The following is a 20,494-nucleotide window of genomic DNA, read 5'->3' as shown; positions in this document are numbered from 1 at the left end:
ATAGCAGCAGCGACTGCCCGGTTTTTGCCCTGCCTGCAGAAGAAGCAGCCTCGCCAGGTGTCTGCTGCTCTGCATGGCTCACCCGCTGCAGGGCCGGCTGACCGGTTGCAGGGGCTTGGAATGAATGCAATAGTAAGGCTTTCATTTGTTCTGCTTGCAGCTTCTCCCGTGATTTGCTCATTCTTTTATGAAGTGCAGAGTTCCACAAAAAGCAGGCAAGTTCCACCAAGAGCTTTCAAGCAGTGAGTCATGTCGTTCACGTCCCCTGGCCCCCCAGAAACAGTGATGTAAATACCCTTGTGCTGTGGGCAGAGCTCCAGTGAGAACAAACCTCTGTGCTCTGAGGTTGGATTAGGAGCATGTTCAGATAATGACATCCGAAAACAGGATGGCTGGGAGCTGCAGCAGAGCAACGAGGGGGCTTTGAAAGAGAGAGGAGTCTAATCCTCTCTGCTAACAAGGAGGCAGCTGCTGCCAATGTATCAGGCTTGGCAGGCGCTGCTTCGCTGCCCCTGGGTTGTCTGACGGGTGGCAGAGAGGTGCAAAGACCCAGCTGCTTTGAGACGGTAGGGGAAGAGCCACACAGGAGGCGTTTTCTCCATGTAGAACAACTTTGACATTGCTCTCCCCGCATCCCCAGCAGCACTTTGGCAGGACAGGCATCAGAACAGTCAGTGTCTGTGGTTGTGACGGTGGCTGAGAGGGGATGGATACAAAGACACCTAAATTCCTGCCGCTCAGGAATTTCCAGGGCACTCAAGCCCGGCTTTTTCTCAGGAAAGCAGCTGGATGTCTGCTGGTCTGTGCAGTCCTTGTGCCTCACCAGTGACAGAACAATAAAATGACATTTACTGCCTGTCCCCATCGGCCTTGTGCAGAGCGGGGATGCTGCTGCTGAAAGGCTGTTCCAGCCCCGCCTCCGGTGTGAAGTGCCCAGGCATGAGCCTTGGCCAGGAGAATGGTGGGGACAGGCTGTGTTGAGCGTGCGGAAGTTTTATCTAATCTATCGTTCCTTTTTAATCTAATCTATCGTTCCTTTACAGTCAGCACTCACGACTGCCGGATCCGAGGTACCAAGCAGCGCCATGTCACACTGCAGCTGTCGGAACACCGCCTGCTTGCAAGACTTTCTCATCCCAGACGGCAGTCGCCATACTTTGCAAGCGCATGGTGTATACAAGGTTCTGCAGCAGAAAAAAGCTACGGAGTAGCCAGGTAAGAAATGCTTTTGTTCAGATCTTTGATGCGTGGCTTACAGCTTTATGTGGTCTTGCTCAGTTCTGCTAAAGTATATGGCTTCAACATTGCATTTTTGTGGAGGTTAAGAGATTTATTAGCCCCCACAGGATGTTTCATTCATGCTCCTCATCTCTCTTTTGTTAGGGTGATAGTCAAACACCTATTGATTTAGTGGGCTTTGAATGTCATTGTTAAGGTTTCAGGTTCCACCACAGATCCCAATTCACCACCCTGAGTGTGTAGGCCAAGGTAGGAAGGGCAGAGTCAACACCTGAGCGGTCACATCTCCAATTCCAGGTCCCAGTTTAGCAAATTGTGGAGAAGTTAACAGCTACCACTACTGTAAGGAGCCCCGATGAGCACTGAAATAAAACTAGAGGGCTGCTTAAAAAGCATGAGGCCAGAGTCCACGTAAAGAGAACTCCGTTCCTGTGGCACTTCCCGCCTCAGTCCTGGTGCTAAAGAGCGGCTGTTAACCGGGTGCGGGGCCGTTACTCGGCCTGCAGCGCTCTGAGAGACCCAAACCGTGCCAAGGCTTGTTAGCTCCTAAGAAAATAAACCACCTCCTCAATCAAGAAGACAACTTGATCACTTAAAACTTTGGGGTTTTTTTTCCAGTTTTTATTGAGTGAAAATGTCAAACCTTGCATCAGTCATGCAAAAAAAAAATCAAATAAATAAAACACATATATTAAATTTCTAATAGCACTAAATTCAAGTGGAAAAATATTCAGTTCTTAATAACGCAGGTGCTGAAGAGACCAGATTCAAGTAAATCAGAGCACACCATCCTGTTTAGGGTGTTTTTTTTTTCACTTTCTGCATTTTTGTCTCAAAACCTATATATATATCTATATATCTATATATATGTATATACATATAGATATATACACACACACATATATATGTGCATACATATTATTTTTATATTTATATATATACACATACATATTTATAAAACATTAAAAAGAGCATTGGTGGTTCAAGCATTTATTTCCCCCCCCTCCCCCACGGAAAGAAAAAAAAAAAAACAAACAACAAAACAAAACAAAAAAATTACACATTTAAAATTCAAAATGAGCTAGCAATGGCTTATAGTCCTAGTGTGCAATATGGATATTACAAAAGGCTAGAATCCTCCCTCTTTGTCTTTTTTTTTTTCATTTTTGTGGGTTTTTTTAAAGTTTTTTTTTTTGCTACATTGGAAAATTTTTTTAGTTTTTTTTTTTTTTCTTTACAAAATTCCTTCCACACAGACTTTAATCCAGTTGAGTTTGTGGCTAGAATGAACAATCTAGTCAATAGTTTTCATTTCATTTTTTTTGCTCTTCAGCAGTGAATGGTAGCAGAATCAGGAGGGTCCATCTCAAGGTTTATTTTGTTTGGTTTTTATCTTGTTTTGAACAGTTCCATTCCCTCTCTCCTCTTTCCCCCTCCTCATAGTTAGCTGACTCTCCCTCTCTTTCTCTGGTCACTCTTTTATATTTCACTATATTGTCGAACAGTCCTGTTGATATGATCGCTTGAAGTGAAAACCCCACCGTGCTGTAACAGGGCTCCTCGTGCTGCTGAGGCCTTTGTTCAGAAAAGCACTTAAGCGTGGGCTTAAACCCGCGCTCGCCCAGAGAGCAGCTGCTTAAGAGTTTAGCTGAACCAAACCTCAACGTGGCAGAATAAAAAGACAGGATTAACTTTCTTGACTATTTGCTGTTGTTGTTGCTGCAAATAGAGACACAGTGAGAGATTCACAGAAACTCTTGGGTGGAGCAGCCACCGTCCTGCGAGGGCATCTGACCGGCTGGGGTCAGGCCCCGCTCGGCTGTTGCGTTCAGCAGTAGCCTGGTGGGAAAGAAATCTCATTCCCTGTGCCAGCTCCTGGGTATTATCCAGAGGTGATAAAAGCTGGGGAGAAAGGCTGAGATGTTAGGGAGAAGTAGGTGCCTGGGGGGGGGCAGAAAATGGTGTGCATAGATAAACACAGGCGCTCCGGCCGCACCTGCCTAGCGCTGCCTCCCCGGATGATGTACGTACGGGGGGCTGGCGGCAGCTGAGCTATCGGCAGAGCTCTCACCCCTTTTCTCCACATGCTTCTGCTTTCTCCCGCTGCTGTGTGATTCAGCCAGCGGAGTCTAGTGAGGTACGAAAGGGGAGAGGTAAAACCACTATGTCCCAGTGCAGGTTCCCAGCTCCAAACAGCTGGGAAACAGCCCGTCTGTGCTGAACGGGAACCAGTGGCCCAAGTGAGCCCATGCTTGGCCACCAAACCCAGAATTGCCCCGTCAGTGCTCCCAGCAGCTCTGCTGTTGTGCTGAAGGCAGCGGTAGGTTCGGTCCTGCTCCCACAAAAGTCGCTGATACACATCACGTTGATTTCCGTGGTACAAAATAAACACATCTGTTTTGCAAGATGTGGCTTGTGTTACGTCCAAGGATTCCTCTTGGAGCCCATCACCATACTAAGTAGTTGAATATGGGAAAAATGTACAAGTACAGAACCTGCAGCAAATGCTGTTGAAGTAAAATCTTTTTGCCCCATCCCATTTCTAGAAATTCCAGGGCCTCATTCCCTCACTCTGCCCCAGGAACGTGAGCTTCATTATATTCAAGAATTGGATTGTGCTAGAAAGCACACGGTTGAGGGCAGGGGATATACCAAACAAAACAAAAACAAACAAACAAAAATAAAACCCTATAAAAATAAAAGCCACACAAATAGCTGATAGAGGAAAAGAACTCCTAAGAATTAAATAAACTACAAACTAGTAATAACAATATTTCATTTGTTTTCATTTGTTTCATCTCTACAAAATTCAAGTTAGAATTCGGAATCGTGCAGCTCCAGTTCAGTGCTAGGAGTGTGAAGTCAGCCTCAAACTGTAGCATTAAGGCCCCCCCTCCCCTGTCACCCCCTACAAACAAACACTACATTGAAGAAAAAAAAGAAAAAAAAGAAAAAAAGAAAAAAAATTGCACACAATTAACCATATCTAAGGGCTATCCAGAAGGCAGATGACCCCCTCATCCCCCTGGCATTGGTGGTTTCTCTTTTGTTCTATATATAGTAATAACCTTTACAGGAAAAATACTGTACAACTTTTTTTTTTTTTTTTGCCTTTCCTTTTGAAACATTATCTGAACATTCTGTCCCCACATTTACACAGCTGAGCTGCTTGTTTATAAATCAGACTTGATCTGCACCAGTTCCTTAGGGAAATAATTTAAAAAAGGCAACCTAAACTTCTTGAGGCCTTTATCTGTTCAGAGTGAAAACAAATTATGGGGATCCCTTGGAGCTGAAGTGCTCATGGAGTTGGTGGGGGAAGGGGCACCCGCATGATGTTAGAAAAAAAATTCAGGTTTTTTTTTAAAAGAAAAACAAGGACAAACTTCAGACACAAGGAACCTTTTGCTAGGCTGGTATACTTACAAACTGGCACTGAAATAACTGTTATCAGAATTAATTCATACAGCTAGTCCTTCTGGAGCCCACGTGTATGTAGACAAGCCTGCCCTCTTGGACTCGGGCGAGGATTTGGGGTCAAACAGCTACTGTCTCACCTGTCAGAGTCTGGGACAGTGTCCTGTAGTGTGTGTTCCCAGAGAGCAGGGACGAGCGGCTAACCAGGGGAAAGCCCAACAAGCTTCTGGAGGTGGCAGGTCAAACACAGCACAGTTGCATTGGCTTATGCAGTGCCCAAGCTATTAGCCCTACTTGGTAAAATTTCTCAGCATGGACCCACAAATGCATTAATTCTTAGCTGGACTAGAACCTGGCCTCGGCGAGCAGCTCCCCCAGCTCTGAGTTCTCTGTGCTGTGCAGGTTGCAGCAGCCTCATGTTTTGTAGCTGCAAAAACTCTGACTGTGCCAGTAGGTGCTGCAGAACAGGGCTGTGCCCCCTCCACGCCCCAGTGCAAAAGACACCCCCAGCCTGAGGACATCCCGTGGGATCCTTAGCATCTGCCTCCCTTCCCCTCCCTTGGCAGTGCTGCCTTCACCCTCTCCCAGAAGTCACTAGAGATCCGTCCATGCTGAAAGACAGACTGGCCCTTCCCCAGTGAAAGGCCGGGGACGAGGGCTTGGGGACTGGGGACATACCTGTCACCGTACGGCTGCCTGGGTGGGGAGCACGGAGTATTTTCAAGGCTGCTCTAACGGCTGGGATGCGGTTCTGTGAGCACGGTGCTCCCTGTGCTGCACCGTGGGACAGAGTGTCAGCTCCCAACCTCCTGAGATGGGGATACTGAAGCACCAGAAAAACGCCTCACCCTCACCAGAGAGGAAGCACCTGGGGGTTGGGATGAGATGGAACTGGAAGGGAGATTAACCCCAGTCCTCCAGTGGGACAGACCCTTTAACTGCCCGCTGCGTCCTTCCCGAGTTACTTCAGCTACATCCCTGCAGGCAGAACAGCAGGGATGAGGTGTCCTACAGAGAAAGTGTAGACTGAGAAAGTTTTACAATATAAATAGCATTCAAAATTATTATCATTAACAGTAAAAAGGATCTGGAAGAACAGAGGAGTGTCCCATTCCCACCCCTGCTCATTCATTAATGCGTCCTCATTTATGTGACAATAAATACCCACTCCCACCCTTGCTGTCTGATGCCATTCATTTAATGCTGGAGAAAGGGGAGGGAGGGGTGGAGAGAGAGAGAGAGCACGCACCCCTCACCCCTCCTTCCCGCTGGCAAAAGCTGAGCTCGTTGTCTTTGTGACACCAATTCCTTGAATTTTATATATGTGTGTGTGTGTGTGTACATTATATATATAGAGCGAGACACACACACAAATATATATTTCTAAAATTCATTACCTGTTGTTCCCACCCACCCCCCTCCAAGAAGTGGAGATTATTATTAATATCGTACAACTGAAAACATGGAAAAATAAAACCCAGAAAGAAAAATGGGGGGATAGAGCCCCACCCATAACAAAGGGTCCCCAGATGGGCACAGGCCCCACGCACCATGCAGGGAACAAGGCAGAGCAGCTGGTACCCTCAAGGTTCATGTCTGTATAAAAGGGTATTTTTTTTTTTTTTTTTGCTGCATCCTGCCCCCATGTTCTGTGTCTGCAGAATGGAGTGATGCAGCACCAGTCCTGCTGCGAGCCTGTCTCTCTTATGGGGCCCGTGGAGGAGCGTGGGTTTCCTTCCAGCCTCTCTCTCTCTCGTGTGTGTGGCACGGAGTTTGTTTCCAATCTTTGTTCTTGCCTCATATGGGGTCCTCTTAGTAATTCTGTGTAAGAGCAAAACCGAACCACTGCCGCTGTTGTCTCTAAGATTAAGGAGAAGCTGCTGGAGTGACGGTAGAGGCTGGGGCAGCAGCTGGAGCAGGAGGTGGGGCTGGAGCAGGGGCTGGCTCACCCTGGGGCCTGGAAGCATCACCATGGTCTGTGGAAGAAGCAGGCTCCTCTGGTTCTCCATCTTCTTTAGTGGCCAGGCCCTCAGGGTCAGGCAGCGACTCTTCAGAATCTGTGTTCAGGTCTTCCTCTTCATCATCCTCCTCATCATCATCATCATCATCCTCCTCTTCGTCATCCTCCTCTTCTTCGTTCATCTCCTCTTCATCATCCTCTTCATCCTCTTGGGAAGAGTCATCCTCGTCCTCCACATCACCAGAGCCAGATGCCACCGCGCCCCTCTCCTGAGGTGCGGTCCCGGCTCTGCTCGGTGACGGACCTTCAGTGACTTCTGACTGCTTCTTGCTGAGGTCCAGGGAATCATTGAGGCCCACGCCAGCCGCGTTCTGCAGGAAGAAGAGGGAGCTGTTGTTGTCAGTGCTGAGGTTGAGGGAACTGTCCAGGTTGATGGAAGAGTTCTGGATGTCATACTCGAGAGTGGAGTGGGCAAGGCCCTCGGGGCCAGGAGAGATGGCAGGAAGCTCCCCTCGCTCCTGCTTCTCGTGTTTGCGCTTGTGCGAGTCCATCTGTGACATGCCCACCACTGTGTGTTTGCAGCCAGGGTAGGTGCAGTGGAAGTGGGAGCACTTGAGTTTGTACTTGCAGTCGGGCACCTCGCAGTCCACGCTCGAGCTGAACTGGCAGAAGCCGGCGGCGCTGATGACGTCCTGCTTGCCGTGGTGCTTGCGGTGGGCTGTCACCTTGGTGCTGTCAGTGCAGCGGAAGCCACAGCGCAGACAGTGGAAGTGTGTGCTGTTGCCAGAGAACTGACAGTCTGGGAAGTTGCAACTCAGTGAAGACTTGAAGCGTTTGAAATCGTCCAATACCAGGTTGTCAACACGATCGTGATGCTGGGCGTGCTTATACATGTGGGTACGGCCACAGAACTTGTAGCCGCAGTTCTCCCGCGTGCAGTGGTAGTGGGTAACCTTGAGAGAGAACTGGCAGCTGGAGTCCTTGCAGTCCTCGTAGAGGTCATAGCGCCGAAATCCCTCCAGCATCATCCCTTCATCCAGCATCTTGCGTGAGGACGCGGTCTTGCGGCGCTTGCCAAATGGGGACATGTCCTCAATAATCCAGAAACGCTTTTTGGCCCCCGAGGCCGTTGGCATAGTGATGGTATTCCCTGAGGAGAAAAAGCAAAGAGTGGCGTTGGTGTTGCTGACAGCCAGGCCTCTCTTCATCTCCCAACCATCCCAGCAAGTGCTGTAATTGCCAACGCACAAAGCTGCAACTGCTCATCCCTCAAGCTCCAGGGAAGCCTGTGCACTGGGTGGTGGGCTGGCTGGTGCCTGCTCGACCTCGCTTCCTCCATTTGCAGCATATCCCACCTTGCCTCTAATCGTTGCTCTTGTATATTGATCTTGTCCAAATGCTAACTGTTGCTTCACTGGTTTGCTACTCTTACAGTTTCTCCTGCTGATTAGTTAATCTCTAGTTCTATTTTCCTCAAATCAGACTTTAATACAGAGGAGCTGGCTTGTTCCCATCCAGTACTGAGGGGTTTTACTGTAGTTCAGTGGGTTTTAAGTGGTAGAAGAGTTTAAGCGTGCTAAAACCTCACAGGTGTATGCTCTGTTCCCCATCCAGGCTCTCGTAATGCACTGCTACTGCCAAGGACAGGCAGCAAGTGAAGGAAGATCCCATGCGTGATTAAAACTGCAAGGGGGGGAATTTATAGAAATAGGATGGACTTTGGCCAGGAGACTGCAACATCCCTCACTGTAATGAGCCCACATATTACAATGAGTGCACTTAGAAAGACAGATGGACAGATGTTCAATGGGGCTAATTCTCATCATCACTAGCCAGTGGACTCTGAGAGAAAATACCAGTTCTACAGCTTTCTCTTGGGTCTCAAGAGTCACATGACGCCCCTAGTAAATAAAGAGCCCTCATCTGTCTTCCACTTTCATTCACAGGGCCAGAAGAACTGGCTGGTGCTCACGTCCCCTAGGATCACGCTGACATCAAGGACTCGACCTCATTAGATCTATTAACATTTTTTTTCTTCTCTGCTTGCTATTTCCAGAATCAAACCACAATCTCCAGTATCAACATGCAGCACGGACAAGGTTGGAGGCAAGAATTTCTCACTAGGTGCAGAATTGTGAGTGTAATTGGAAATCATAGCTCGCAACTAAAACATTCTTTTTTTTTTTGCCTTTCTTCATGCTGAAACTGCCATCCTCTTAAAAAGAGGCATGATTTGTGACATGCAGTGCCTGGGGCCCGAGAATCCAGAGCACCTTGCATCCTTGTCTAGGAGACTGAAGAAACACTCATCTGGTTGACTGTTGTAGATTTTTTTTTTCTGGCTGATAAGCAGGTATTAAAAGTGATGAATGCTATTTTTGCCGTATCTGGCCCTTCAAATGACAACCCTTCAAGAGAAGGTGACAATCATTGAAGGAAGCCTCCAAAAGTTAAATTGGACTTGTACTAAAAGATCCAAGTCAAGGGGAATAGTAGCAGTAACCTCATCTCCTGCATGGTTTGCATGGCCGCGCTACATGGGTTGCAGGATAAGCAAAGAACAAAAGATTTTTCCACACCAGTTCGTTACATGGCACTTTTCATCAGCCTGCAAATAAGGATGCCAGCTTGGGGCATCCATGGTGAGACCCTCTTAGTGACATGAAGCTGGTGGAAACTGCACATTAAGACTAATATAACCAGCTACCAGTAAAAGAAGAACTTCCTGTCACTGCAGATTTTAAATAAGCAAGGTCTTAGCTAGAGAATCTGTGACCAATTACTCTCTGCTCCCCTCCACCCCCAACATCTGGTATTGTAAAATCTCATTCTCTGCTTTCAGGCGACCAGTGGAAGCACGTCGCTGTGCCTGGACAAATAGCTGCTATCCAGATCAACTCCTTACTCTTTCTTTTTTTAAAAAAAATCAGCCAAACCATCAAGTTGTTTATCTTTAGTATTAATGCTCATCTTGGGACAGGAACATAGGATGCACCATCTTAGGGGAAAGACTGTGGATGGGAAATTGGGGAATATGTAGAATTTAAATTTTACCTGTTTAAAACTTTATGTATCTGCTCAGCTTTTACAACAGTTCTAATAGATGTGTTTAAAACTTTAGTTAAACCCCTTTTTCTTTTTCTCATTTCAGAGCAGGGGTATGAAGAAGAGGTGATAACCTGGTACACTTGCCTCCTTTAACCACTAGACACCGTTCAGTCCCTAGCACCCAACTGGAGATTACCGAGCCTCAACAGATGTAATCCCAACGGTAAATGCATGTCATGTGCTTGTCTTTTCAACTACAAGTGATGCAAACATTCACAGAACTATACAAAGGTAAAAAGAAAAACTTAAAAATATATCATTAGGGGAAAGCACAGCACAAGGTTAGTATGTTTCAGGTTGCATGCACATCCGTTTAAAAAAAAAAAAAAGGGCAAAAAGTATAGTTTCTTGTGTATTTTGTTCATTGGAACACACTCCTCCAGACAAGGCAAAGGATCCTTTTCTCCTGCCAAATCCTGTGAGAAGAACTTGGGAACTTCCCAGTGGAGCTGGTCCCCCAGCCACACTCCCAACCATTTACCTTGGATTTGCACATTACTAAAAGTGGCAGGAAGAATGACTGGGACATTTGTAGGCTGCCAGAATCCTCTTTAAGTGTGAACTTTAAGCACAAATATGCCTTTAATTAACTAGAAAAGAGCTGGGAGTTGGGAAAAGAAGCCAAAACTGAGACACGCCCTAAAAAAACATTCCCAGATGGAATGAGAATCCCCAGCCTGAGACATCTCTGATCTTAGTCACACATGGGAAACATGGCAGCTTAAAACTAAAAATCTTGATATCTTTTCTGCAGCTGTTAAGAGCAGATGTAAATAACAGTGAGTGTGAGAAACAGCCTGAGCTGTCTGATGACGCCATCGTGGTGACACTGAACTTCACTCTGTCACCGGCGAAAGCAGCCCTGAATTTTGTGGCTTTGTATATGAATAGGAAGCAGTGAAGCTTACAAGATCTATAAGAACAGGGGAACTGGGTACCTTGTGAGACATTTACCTGCTGAGGTGTGTGGGTGGTCTGGAAGATCTAATCAAGAATTCCAAGTCCCATTAATGTTTCATGAGCAGAAGTTTGCTTTGTGGCCACCCTGCTGTTATCAAGAGGCCGAAAGTGCAATTTCACTATGGATTTTGTTAGATTTTTCTCATAGTTTGGAATTGGTGGCAATCGCTCTCAGGTATCTGCATGTCTGTCAATGAGTTGCTGGGTTTTGGTTACTGTGTCAGCAGACAAAAGGAGCAGGCAGGGACGGGCCCTTGGATAAAATTAAATACGACACGGTGTGACGTATCTTTATCGACCCAAAGGTGCAGAGAAAAAACTGTGGGCAGGGTGAGTGGGGAAGCAGGTGGGCACATGACACTAGAGAGAAAGCAAAGTGTTACCTGCTGCATCCTGAACTAAGGGAACGTCACTTTTTACTGGAGCTGGAGTAGCAATGATGGGCGAAAACCCAGCGGTGCTGGCGGCAGGCATGACAATGCCTCTGCTGGATCCAAGAGTGGCACTGAGCAGAGAGTATGAGAGACAAGATGGAGAGAAGAGATAGGGGAGGGCGGGGAGGGGAGACTTAAGCAGGGCTTGTGAGAGAGATGGAGGCAGAGATGGTGGTTGAGGTTGTGGTGCATTGTGGGTTGCATCATCGGCAGCAGCAGCAGAAGGAACCAGGCAGCCTGGAGAATGTGGAAAGAAAAAAAGCAGAAAAAAAGGAAAACAAAACAACAAAAACAAAACAAAAGAACTGAAATGAGAACCCAAGAGCAGAAGCAATATGGTGAAAATGGAAAATACATTCACAAATGTATGAAACAGAACTATAACAGAGAAGAAACAGAAGGTGAGGAACTGACAGCATCAGGAAGAGGAGGGTGTCTCTGTGGAAGGGAAGGCGGCTCTAGTGGCACGGGGAAGCGCCACAGGCTTTCACACAGAAATTCCTGCTGCTTTGGTCTTTATTTATCTGTGTAGTGCCAGCTTGTAGCAGCTCATTGCTGGGAGGGTGGTCTTATGCTTTGGGCAGGTGGAGTTGCTCACTACCTGGGTGGCAGGGGGGGCATTTCCTAGGAAGCGTGACTTGGGCCTCGTGGCGTAATGAGAAAGGAGAGAGTGTCAGGACCACCGTCCACCAGAACTCTCTGGAGCAGCTTTAATGTCAGTGTCCATGTAACATATGGTTAGATGTGCTGTATGATAATCTTCTTCTAACTGGTGTGGGCAAGAAAAGTAGGAAAATGTGTACAAAATTAAACTCAATGATGCAGCCTATCCAGAATGTAACACTTAACCCTGGAAGGACAGCTCAGATCCCTGGATCACCACTAGATGATAAGAGAATTCATAAAAGATACCTGACTACTGAAAAGGTAACTCTGTGATACAGGGGGGTGGGAAATCGTTACACGTTATCCTGGCAAACAGGAAACAATGGCAGAAACTCACTTCCAAAAAGAGGGGATGATGGAGGTGTCCTCTGTGCAACATGGCACAAAGGAACAAGAGTTTTTGCATGAGGAAGGGAGCCCAGTGAGCTGCTTTTATATGTTGATTTCTGAAGATGTGGTAGGTTGTTGGTTTTTTCCCCTGTGTATATAGTATTTGCTATTGTACAGACTTTTCTGTACCTCAACAGTATAGGAATGTGTCTAACTTAGATGCTGCACAAGGAAATACAAAAGGATATCAGCAGAAATGCCAAGTACAGAACAGGCCCACAACTTTTTATTTTTTAAATCTATTATTAAAATACATCCAACTCCAAGACACAGGATAAAAACTTCTCTTCAGGGGAAAGAAAAAATATGTTTTTAGTTCATAGATGCTTGAGGTGCACATTTTGGTGGATCTCCTCTCACAAATGATGGAGAGAGCTAGGTTAGTACGAGGCACTACTGTGAAGCTGGTACAGTTTATATTTTAAGGTGCAGTTGTCCTTTGGCCTCTGCCCATGTGTGTATCTCCCAAAAGAGCAGGCAACTGATGATCCATTTCACACCCCCCTTGCCTCTTACCTGCTGATGTACTTTCATTGCCCACTGGAGTGCTGGAGCAGCTGCGGTCCATATTGGAAGATTCGGAGGAGATACCCCCAGGGCTACAGCCAGTGTAATCCATGTACTCATCCGTTTCCGTGTCCATCATGCTTGGGGGTCCCTGAAAGGAAGCTGGGGTTCCTGAAGAGGCTGGGCTGGGTGCCATGCTGCCAACCTGGGGGAGATTTTCATTCCTTGGAGTGTGGCCAATAACCTGCAGCAAGAAAACAGAACGGGGACTTTCACACCAAAAGCAAGATGCCAAGACCAAAACCATCTGTCTGCACATTTATTTCTCTCTGCCACAGTTCATGAGGGACGGCTGGAACATGCTCCGGAGTGCAACCCATGGCACTGGGGCTACAAGTGCGAGTCTTCCTTCACGGGGAGCTCAGGGCACTAAACCTGGCACACGTATCCTGGTATGTGGATTGTGATGCGCTCAGAGGCCGGGAGTGTTAATCTTGGCACCAATATCCTGGTGTGTGGATTCTGATGCATTCAAAACCAGGAGGTGTTAATCTTGGCATTACTACCTTAGCGTAGGTCCTTAAATAAAGCTGGCTTGTTTCATCTACCAAGTCAATGGACGTTATAGCAAGTAAGGAATAAGAACAAGCAGGAGGTTGCAGGATGGCTGCAATTCTGAGCTCAGGGCTGCAGCGGAAACTCTTCAATTTGTTCATGAGACACAAACCTAACCTGCCAGTTGCTCTCAGTTATGTGTTAGAAAAGAAGGAACTGCATCGCTCTGCTGCTTCCTGAGAGAGGCCAAAGAATGCCCCAAACTAACTCCAAATCAATAAGGGAAGAGAAATTGAGACTGGTATTTCTCCCATCCTAGACAGAAGCAGCAAATAATTCTTTATGTGCAACAGGAAATGTTTGCTTTAACCAGCACATTCAATTCTTCCACATCCTAAGCACTTTAATTTTAACAAGCCAATTGGTGTATATTGAGCAGGGAGGGAGCATAAGTTGTAAATATGAGTATTTTAGCAATATCCTTCTCAATTTTTTTTCTCCATAAATCACAAGGAAAAACTGTTTATACTAAGTAATGCTTTGATGTCTATTCTTCATCATTTTACCTTGTGTTGTTAAAGTCCAACCAGGTGAAGCCTGGGTGAACCTATCCCAGTTGCACATATCCTAAGGTGTGTTTGGGTACAAGTGTCTTGGCACTACAGCAGTTCTGTAGTGGGAAACCCAAGGGACCAACACTACGTGGGATCTACAGCTTAAATAACCAGTGAGTCACCTGAGTAGGAACACGATCAAAGTTCTTCCCCAGCATCCTTCTCATGTGCTTTCTGGCATGGGATGTCATTTGGTGCTTGAGCAGGAAGGAGAACTGGCAGCCCTCTCGAATGCAGTGGAAGTGGCTGTTCACCTGGTTGTATTTACAACCTACAGACACAAAACCATGGTATATTACAGATGACAGTGTACATAGATTTAAGAAGTGAGCATGAGCTGCAGACTAGTCCCATCCCTCTTCATTTTGTTATGAAGGAATATTACCATTACATATAGTAGTGCCTAATGCTCTCCAGTGTTAGCTAGCACCTTTCCCTTTACAAAGAGAACAAAACCAAGGCATTTAATGGTATCATAGAAGTTAAAATCGAAAATACACACCCATAATTAGATTAAAAATGAAAAGTTTTTTTTTTCTTTGTGCTCTCAGAAAAGCAGTCTCTTAAAAGCTCTGGCTCTGGACAGTGTATGCTCTCTGGTCAGATAGAAATGAGCCAGGAGGTGTTTATTGCCACTCCAAATTTGTTCTGTAACAGGGGCGGCTACTAAACAACAAGCAATTTATATGGGTTCTGGTGTACAGCACTTGACACATTTGCTCCTCGTGGATAGTGCCATGGATTCTGGGAGGCTGTGTATTTCAGTAACAATCCTGAACAGCTACATTCTATGGCTGATAAATAATGGCTTGTTGCAGTTAAAACACAGCTGTGATCATCAGGTTCCATCTCTTCTCCATCATCCCTTGACTATACCCGAATACACAGAGAGGTACAGACCTGTAGACAAGCTCAGTTTTATTTGTCATCTCTATCTATCTATCTATCTATATCACTTCCGCCCATCCACCTTTATTTACGTATGGACATATTTTTCATCTCTCTCCCTCCCCATAAAAAAAATCTATAGTGTGTTAGTTCAGAAACAGTCACAACCCTTAAAGCAAGCCAGTGCTTTCTGCACCTGCTATATATAAGTGTGTGTATACACACACACACACACACACACACACACACTGTAGAAAGCACAACGATACACAGAGAAGCAGACATGCAATTACATGCTGGTATAACCATACCCACCTGCCCTAACACATCCAGCTACACCAGCCCATCCTGCTGTCTGTATCTACATAGGCAAATGCAGCGTCCTGGCTCAATGTACGCTTACTGCACGGCAAGCCCAAGCTATAGGCTATGTACATACTGCTGAATGCATGTACCCCATCACTCCCAAAAATAAACACTGCTGACACATGCCCAGCCTGTCGATACCTCACTGCCAAACAGCTCCTGAATAGCCCAGCCCATCTTTAGCTCCCAGATCGTGTTTTATGTGCGTGCCAAGTGTGTTTGTTGAGGTACCGTGCTCCCCACAGCCCCACCTCCTGTGCCCTCCCCAGCAATGGGCTGGAGAACAAACGGTGCTGGCGGGACTGAAACCGTATCAGCAGCGGGCAGGTGAAGGCTCGCCTGTTGCCAGGGCATCCATGGAGGCTGGGTGTCATATATCATTGTCCTGCTTTGTCTAGCTCCTGCTATCACCTGAAACACCTAAAGTTGAGTAAATAACAGCAACTGCTGCATCTAATGACATGTGTAAATGAGCCTTAGGTAAGTACTGGCTGTGGCGTGTTTACACTCATTACCCTGGTTACCACAAACAAGCTGCCATTTGGTATAAATTCTTGAAAGCTAAAAAGTTTGGTTGTGGTGACTGTGGCTGTTTCCGTGCAATGTGAGAGAACAGCACACAGGACTGTTATTGTGAACCCTGTTTTGTTTCAGCCTTTGTTCCAACAGGAGTGATAGCAAAGGCTGCATCTGTGACACTGTTAAGCCAAGGCACAACTAGAGGGGTTTAGTGAACCCCAGGCAGCTCAGGACAGAGCTCTGCTGGAGCTGTCTTTAGGGATTCCCCCCAGTTCAGAGTCCTGGGGTTCAGCTCTGTTCCAGAAACGTCCCTGGGAATGCATTCTGTTTTCTGTTGTACGTTTGTTTTACCACCTTGCACTAGGAACACTTAGATTCAGTAACTACTGAACCCTGAAACTCCACCCAAGACAAGCATTAGGACCAAAAGACTACAAAGTACAAAAACCAACCAAATAGACAAAAAAGGCCTTCACAATTAGATAAAAAGCAAAAACAAAGGGGAAGCTGTGTCTCCAGACAGATATAGATATATAATCCTCTATATTACAGTTTATATCCATTTAACTTGGGTCTGTTTGGGAAAACATGCTGCAACTTGGGCAGATCAGGAACTGCTGTTTCGTTATATTATTTAGTGATCTAATGCCCAAATACATCTTAAGCTTAACTCGCAGGCTCTAATTCATGGCATTCTTATCAGGACATGGGACAGACCATATAAGGTGATGAGAACAAAACTCACCTAGTCTGCCACACTCCTCTCGCTTGGTGAAATACTTGAAGCCGTTCGCCGCCCTTCTCTCTGCCTTCTCGTGTTTTTTCACATGCCAGGGCAGCTTGGTGGTGATGTTAGTCACAAAGTAGCAGCCAGGACGAAGACAGTGGTAATGCCCTCGCATCCTGAATTCACAGTGCTACAGAGGAGAAAAGAGACAGGTTGTTTTAAGTGTATCTAAAACTAACGCACTCTTCTCTGCCTGCTACTAATGCTGCCCCTCTAAGACACAAGAGGGGCCTGAACTGATACTCTAGATCACATTTATTTTTCACAAGCTGCAACACAACCTTGTTCCCTGACGTGTAGTTTGTGTTGCTGTTGTGTATTCTGTATTGCGCTACTCTATGTTGAAATATCCCAACCTAATTCCTGGCTTTCCCTGGTATTCATCATCTCTTTGATCATTCTAGCTGCCTTGTCCACTTCTCCTGTATCAAAGAAACAAAAAAACAGTGCGATTTGCAATTTGATGGAAATCAACCATTTTGCTAGACCACTAATTAAGACCCTTCCATGGTTCTGTAGTTAAATCAGGAATGAAACAGCCTCACTTCATATTGCTTGCTCTTTCCCATTCTTCTTCTCCCCCACACACTCAGGCTAGAACACGGCTCTGGAATTGCTCTTACCTGGTTCGGACAGAGACACTGCAGCGAATAGTAAGCGAACTGGTCTCGCACATTCACCAAATTATTGTTGGGGTTGATGTGGTCCAGGCAGTGGGATTCTGCTTTGCCAGAGGTTTTGCACACATACTTGCAGTTCCCAAAGAGACAGTGGAAGTGGAATTTGTTGGCATACTTGCAGTCCGTTGCCAGGCAGGGATCACTGGAACACATCCAAAACCCAATCATCACCTTCACTCATTTCACACATTTGTTTCTTTGCCAAAATTTACTTCAAGGGGAGCCCAGCTGAAGCCTCTGTTCCAAACATGGCCTACAGATTTCCCATAGCCACCTTCCTCTTTAGTAACACTGATGCTGGCACCACTACTGCAATTCCACCAAGCTAGTTCACTTTCTTGATTAAGATGCTGAAAATACAGCAATGCATGGTGGGTTCTGTAGTCTTTGTGGGCCACACTTCTATTTAAAGCTCTCTCGCAATCTAGAAGAGTCCAAGCACTTGTGCCCTCTCTCCACTATCTGACCCCCAGTCTTCTTCACTGAAAAAAAAATAAATGAAGCTCTATTGTACTGAGTTACAGATGGCATTCCTAGGAAAAGGCCACAGAGCTTACTGGGGAGAAATTCAGGAGAAATCCAGCAAGCTTCCTTTTCAGCAATCTATAAACATCTACTCTTAGTTAGTTCTGTGTAGTCTACTGCAGTAACACCTCCCCTTTGGATGACAGCACCCAGGTGCCCCCTGTTTTTTGCCCAATGATAAGTCTCAGACTTGCAGCAAGATCAGGACGTGGCCTGGTGGGGTGTCACGCTGAAGACTTTAGAGATGCGATCCTACCTCTGTAGCCTTCAGCATCAAAAATACTGCAAAGACACATGTATTTCTATACACTTCTCACGAGGTATAAAAAAAGGATTCAGTGATATGTCAGCAAGTTTATTTCTCCTCTAAACTCATACCTAAAAGTGCTCCCAGATATACCTGAAAATCCTGTTTGTTTCCTAGGATAACTGAAGGTATTTTCTAGACTTTATAGAAGTAAATTTTCTGTGAGATAAAGCCCAGAGTACTTTCTAGACAGAAGGTCTCTCAGTGGGTGAATAGAGATGTAGTACTACAGCTCTGAAAAGCATTAAGGAGGGGATTGCAAGGCTGGAGAGGACGTAAGGAGACAAGCAGCATCTACGACTTACTTCTCCTGGAACTGGAGAAATCCGGGTTTGACCTGAGGCTTGGCGTTCTCCAGGGAGGTCGTTGCCAAGGGTGAAGTTGCCAGGTTAGGCACTGATGCTGGGATCTGAGGCATCTGGGGTATGGTTGAAGCCAACTGCTTCCAAGCGAGCAGTGTGGGGGCAGAGGGCACGGCAGCTGGACTCGGAGTGGGCACGTCGAGAGCAGGAGCGCTTGCCATGGTGACAGAAGTAGCAGATGGCGATGAAGGGGCCAGCGAAGCCTTATTCTCAGTAGCAGTTGAGAAGGGAGACTCAGAGTTACTTTTCACAGTTCCACCCTCAGTTCGGAAGTGAAAACTGCAAAAAGACACTGTAATTAGGACATAAATTCTTGACCGTTGCACATAACTTGATTAAACATCAACAAGAATCTGGCAGGAGTCTGCAAACAAATTAGCTGAGGTTAAATCCTAAAAGGGGCTCTGCAAACGTTGTGGAAAGATTTAGGGGCCTCCTGTCTGTAAAGAGAAGGGAATTAATTAAGAGGGGTGGAGACAGAAAGGTGCAATAACATGTTGACATCAGAGAGATGCAAGAATCACTGCAGTCAGTAAGATCGATATGCCCGTGAGGCTTCCCATGGCTGTTGTGAGAAGCCAGTAGTTTGTAGCAGTGAACCACAAGGAACTATCCAATGCAAGAGACCAACTGTCCTAACAGATCTTTCCATCTTAAAATTTGCAACGCCTCCTTCTCTTTAAACCCCTTCATGTCCAGTCCTGTGGTCAGCTGCTGAAGGCCATATTCATTCTTTACTCGGGCAAACCTCCCACTGCCTTCAAAAGGAACTTGGCGCGGTTTTGAACCGCAGATTATGCTCTATAGAAATCTGCAACAGGGAAAATTTCCAGTATCTCACCCTTCCTTTGCTAGTCCCCTCACTATAACGGTAGGAGTATATATCTCCAACCAGGAGTCATCTAGAGTTCTGAGGATGCTTTACAACCTCTGTCATACAGTTCTGGCTACCAAACGCTGGGCTGTCTGCTGCTTTCCAGAATGATGAGAAATGGCAAGGGAAGGAGGAGGTTGCTGCTGGGCTGGACAGTTTGACTGCTTCACTTCGAGATCCTTATCCACATGATGGGAACCTCTTAAACAAAACGATATAATCTAAGTGCTAGGGAAGACTTGTTAAAAGAGATTTGTCATGACTGCAGTGATGGGGAGCTGTCTAGTCCATAAAAAGTCCATATCCAGTGACAACAGCTGGGTTTATAGGATCCTCTCCTGTATTTTCTTATTTCTTTGTATGATGTATTTGTGTGCTGTGAGAAATATGTGCCTCCTTGAACACGTTATCTGTCAGCTGGACTATGGCAACACACAAATGTCCAATTCTTAGCCTTGCCAACACTGTGAGAAACACTTCTTGTTCACAAGTTGAACACGTTTGTTGTGATAATTATTAAAGAGGACAGCGTTCTGCACAAATTCTGGCTGAGCCCATTTGCACAGGAGGCATGTGGGTGCCCAAACTGCTGCCCTCAGAAGGGCCCACGTTCCTGCTCTGGAACAGGGTTACTCAGTAACGCGTCTCTCGTCCTGCAGTGTGTGTGTTGCAGCTGGTACTTACTTGGCGTGTTTGATGGCTCCATCCAGGGTGCTGAAGAGGGCACCGCATTCCTCCACCACACAATGGAAATGCACCTTGTGGAGGAAGTCGCACTGTGCATCGCAGAAATCCTTGGTACCAAACCTGGCCAAAGCAGACAAGCAGGCATCTTAGGGGAGGCCCCAAAAGACAAGTGGTGTTGGAACAGACCTATTTTCCTTCCTTTTCAAACCTACTACCATTCTGTTTTCTAATGTCACTGTCCCCGTTGCACAAACAGCACTGCTGGCATTGTTAGTTATTGCCTGTTATATAGATCTGAACATGCAGAACAAAAACCTCATTTCCCTCCAATGGAACTTGACTGAGAAACTCCCATCCACTTTTAGTGAGAGCAAAATACAGAACTACTCTGAAACAAAAGATTAAAATCGTTAGTGTTCTTGAGTGCGTATGTACAAAAGCCAAAGCTCTGAGGAATGACGAAAGGTTAGTAAATTAAGGGAAATCCAGACCAAGAGGACACTGCTGAAATATTACAGGTTGGTTTGTTTATTTTTTCTGTTTGAATTTACTGGGAACAGCAAAAGGGAAAAACCAACTGTGGTTCAAGGGAATGCAGATCCAGAATCTGCCCACCGCTTGCCTTGAAACAACAGGGTACTACACAGGT

General features: G+C 46.0%; 1 protein-coding gene across 8 annotated transcripts in view; it reads right to left on the bottom strand.

Annotated features, from left to right (window-relative positions):
* Positions 1–6,080: 6,080 nt before the first annotated feature.
* CASZ1 (castor zinc finger 1) overlaps positions 6,081–20,494 on the bottom strand; it is a 183,593-nt gene continuing 169,179 nt past the window's right edge. For 6 of the 8 annotated variants that reach the window (XM_065650274.1, XM_065650276.1, XM_065650275.1 and 3 more), the window contains 8 exons: positions 19,843–19,965; positions 18,228–18,563; positions 17,034–17,232; positions 16,369–16,540; positions 13,973–14,121; positions 12,691–12,925; positions 11,068–11,355; positions 6,081–7,766 (listed from right to left, as the gene is read on the bottom strand). In XM_065650274.1, coding sequence (XP_065506346.1) covers positions 6,523–7,766; positions 11,068–11,355; positions 12,691–12,925; positions 13,973–14,121; positions 16,369–16,540; positions 17,034–17,232; positions 18,228–18,563; positions 19,843–19,965 — 2,746 coding nt within the window. In that variant the 3' untranslated portion in view covers positions 6,081–6,522. The remainder of the gene's footprint in view (positions 7,767–11,067; positions 11,356–12,690; positions 12,926–13,972; positions 14,122–16,368; positions 16,541–17,033; positions 17,233–18,227; positions 18,564–19,842; positions 19,966–20,494) is intronic. The other 2 variants (XM_065650277.1, XM_065650278.1) reach the window with 1 other exon arrangement.

This window comes from Caloenas nicobarica, chromosome 22 (assembly GCF_036013445.1).
Source record: "Caloenas nicobarica isolate bCalNic1 chromosome 22, bCalNic1.hap1, whole genome shotgun sequence".
NCBI classification, from domain to species: domain Eukaryota; kingdom Metazoa; phylum Chordata; class Aves; order Columbiformes; family Columbidae; genus Caloenas; species Caloenas nicobarica.
This window is presented reverse-complemented; position numbering and strand designations above follow the sequence as displayed.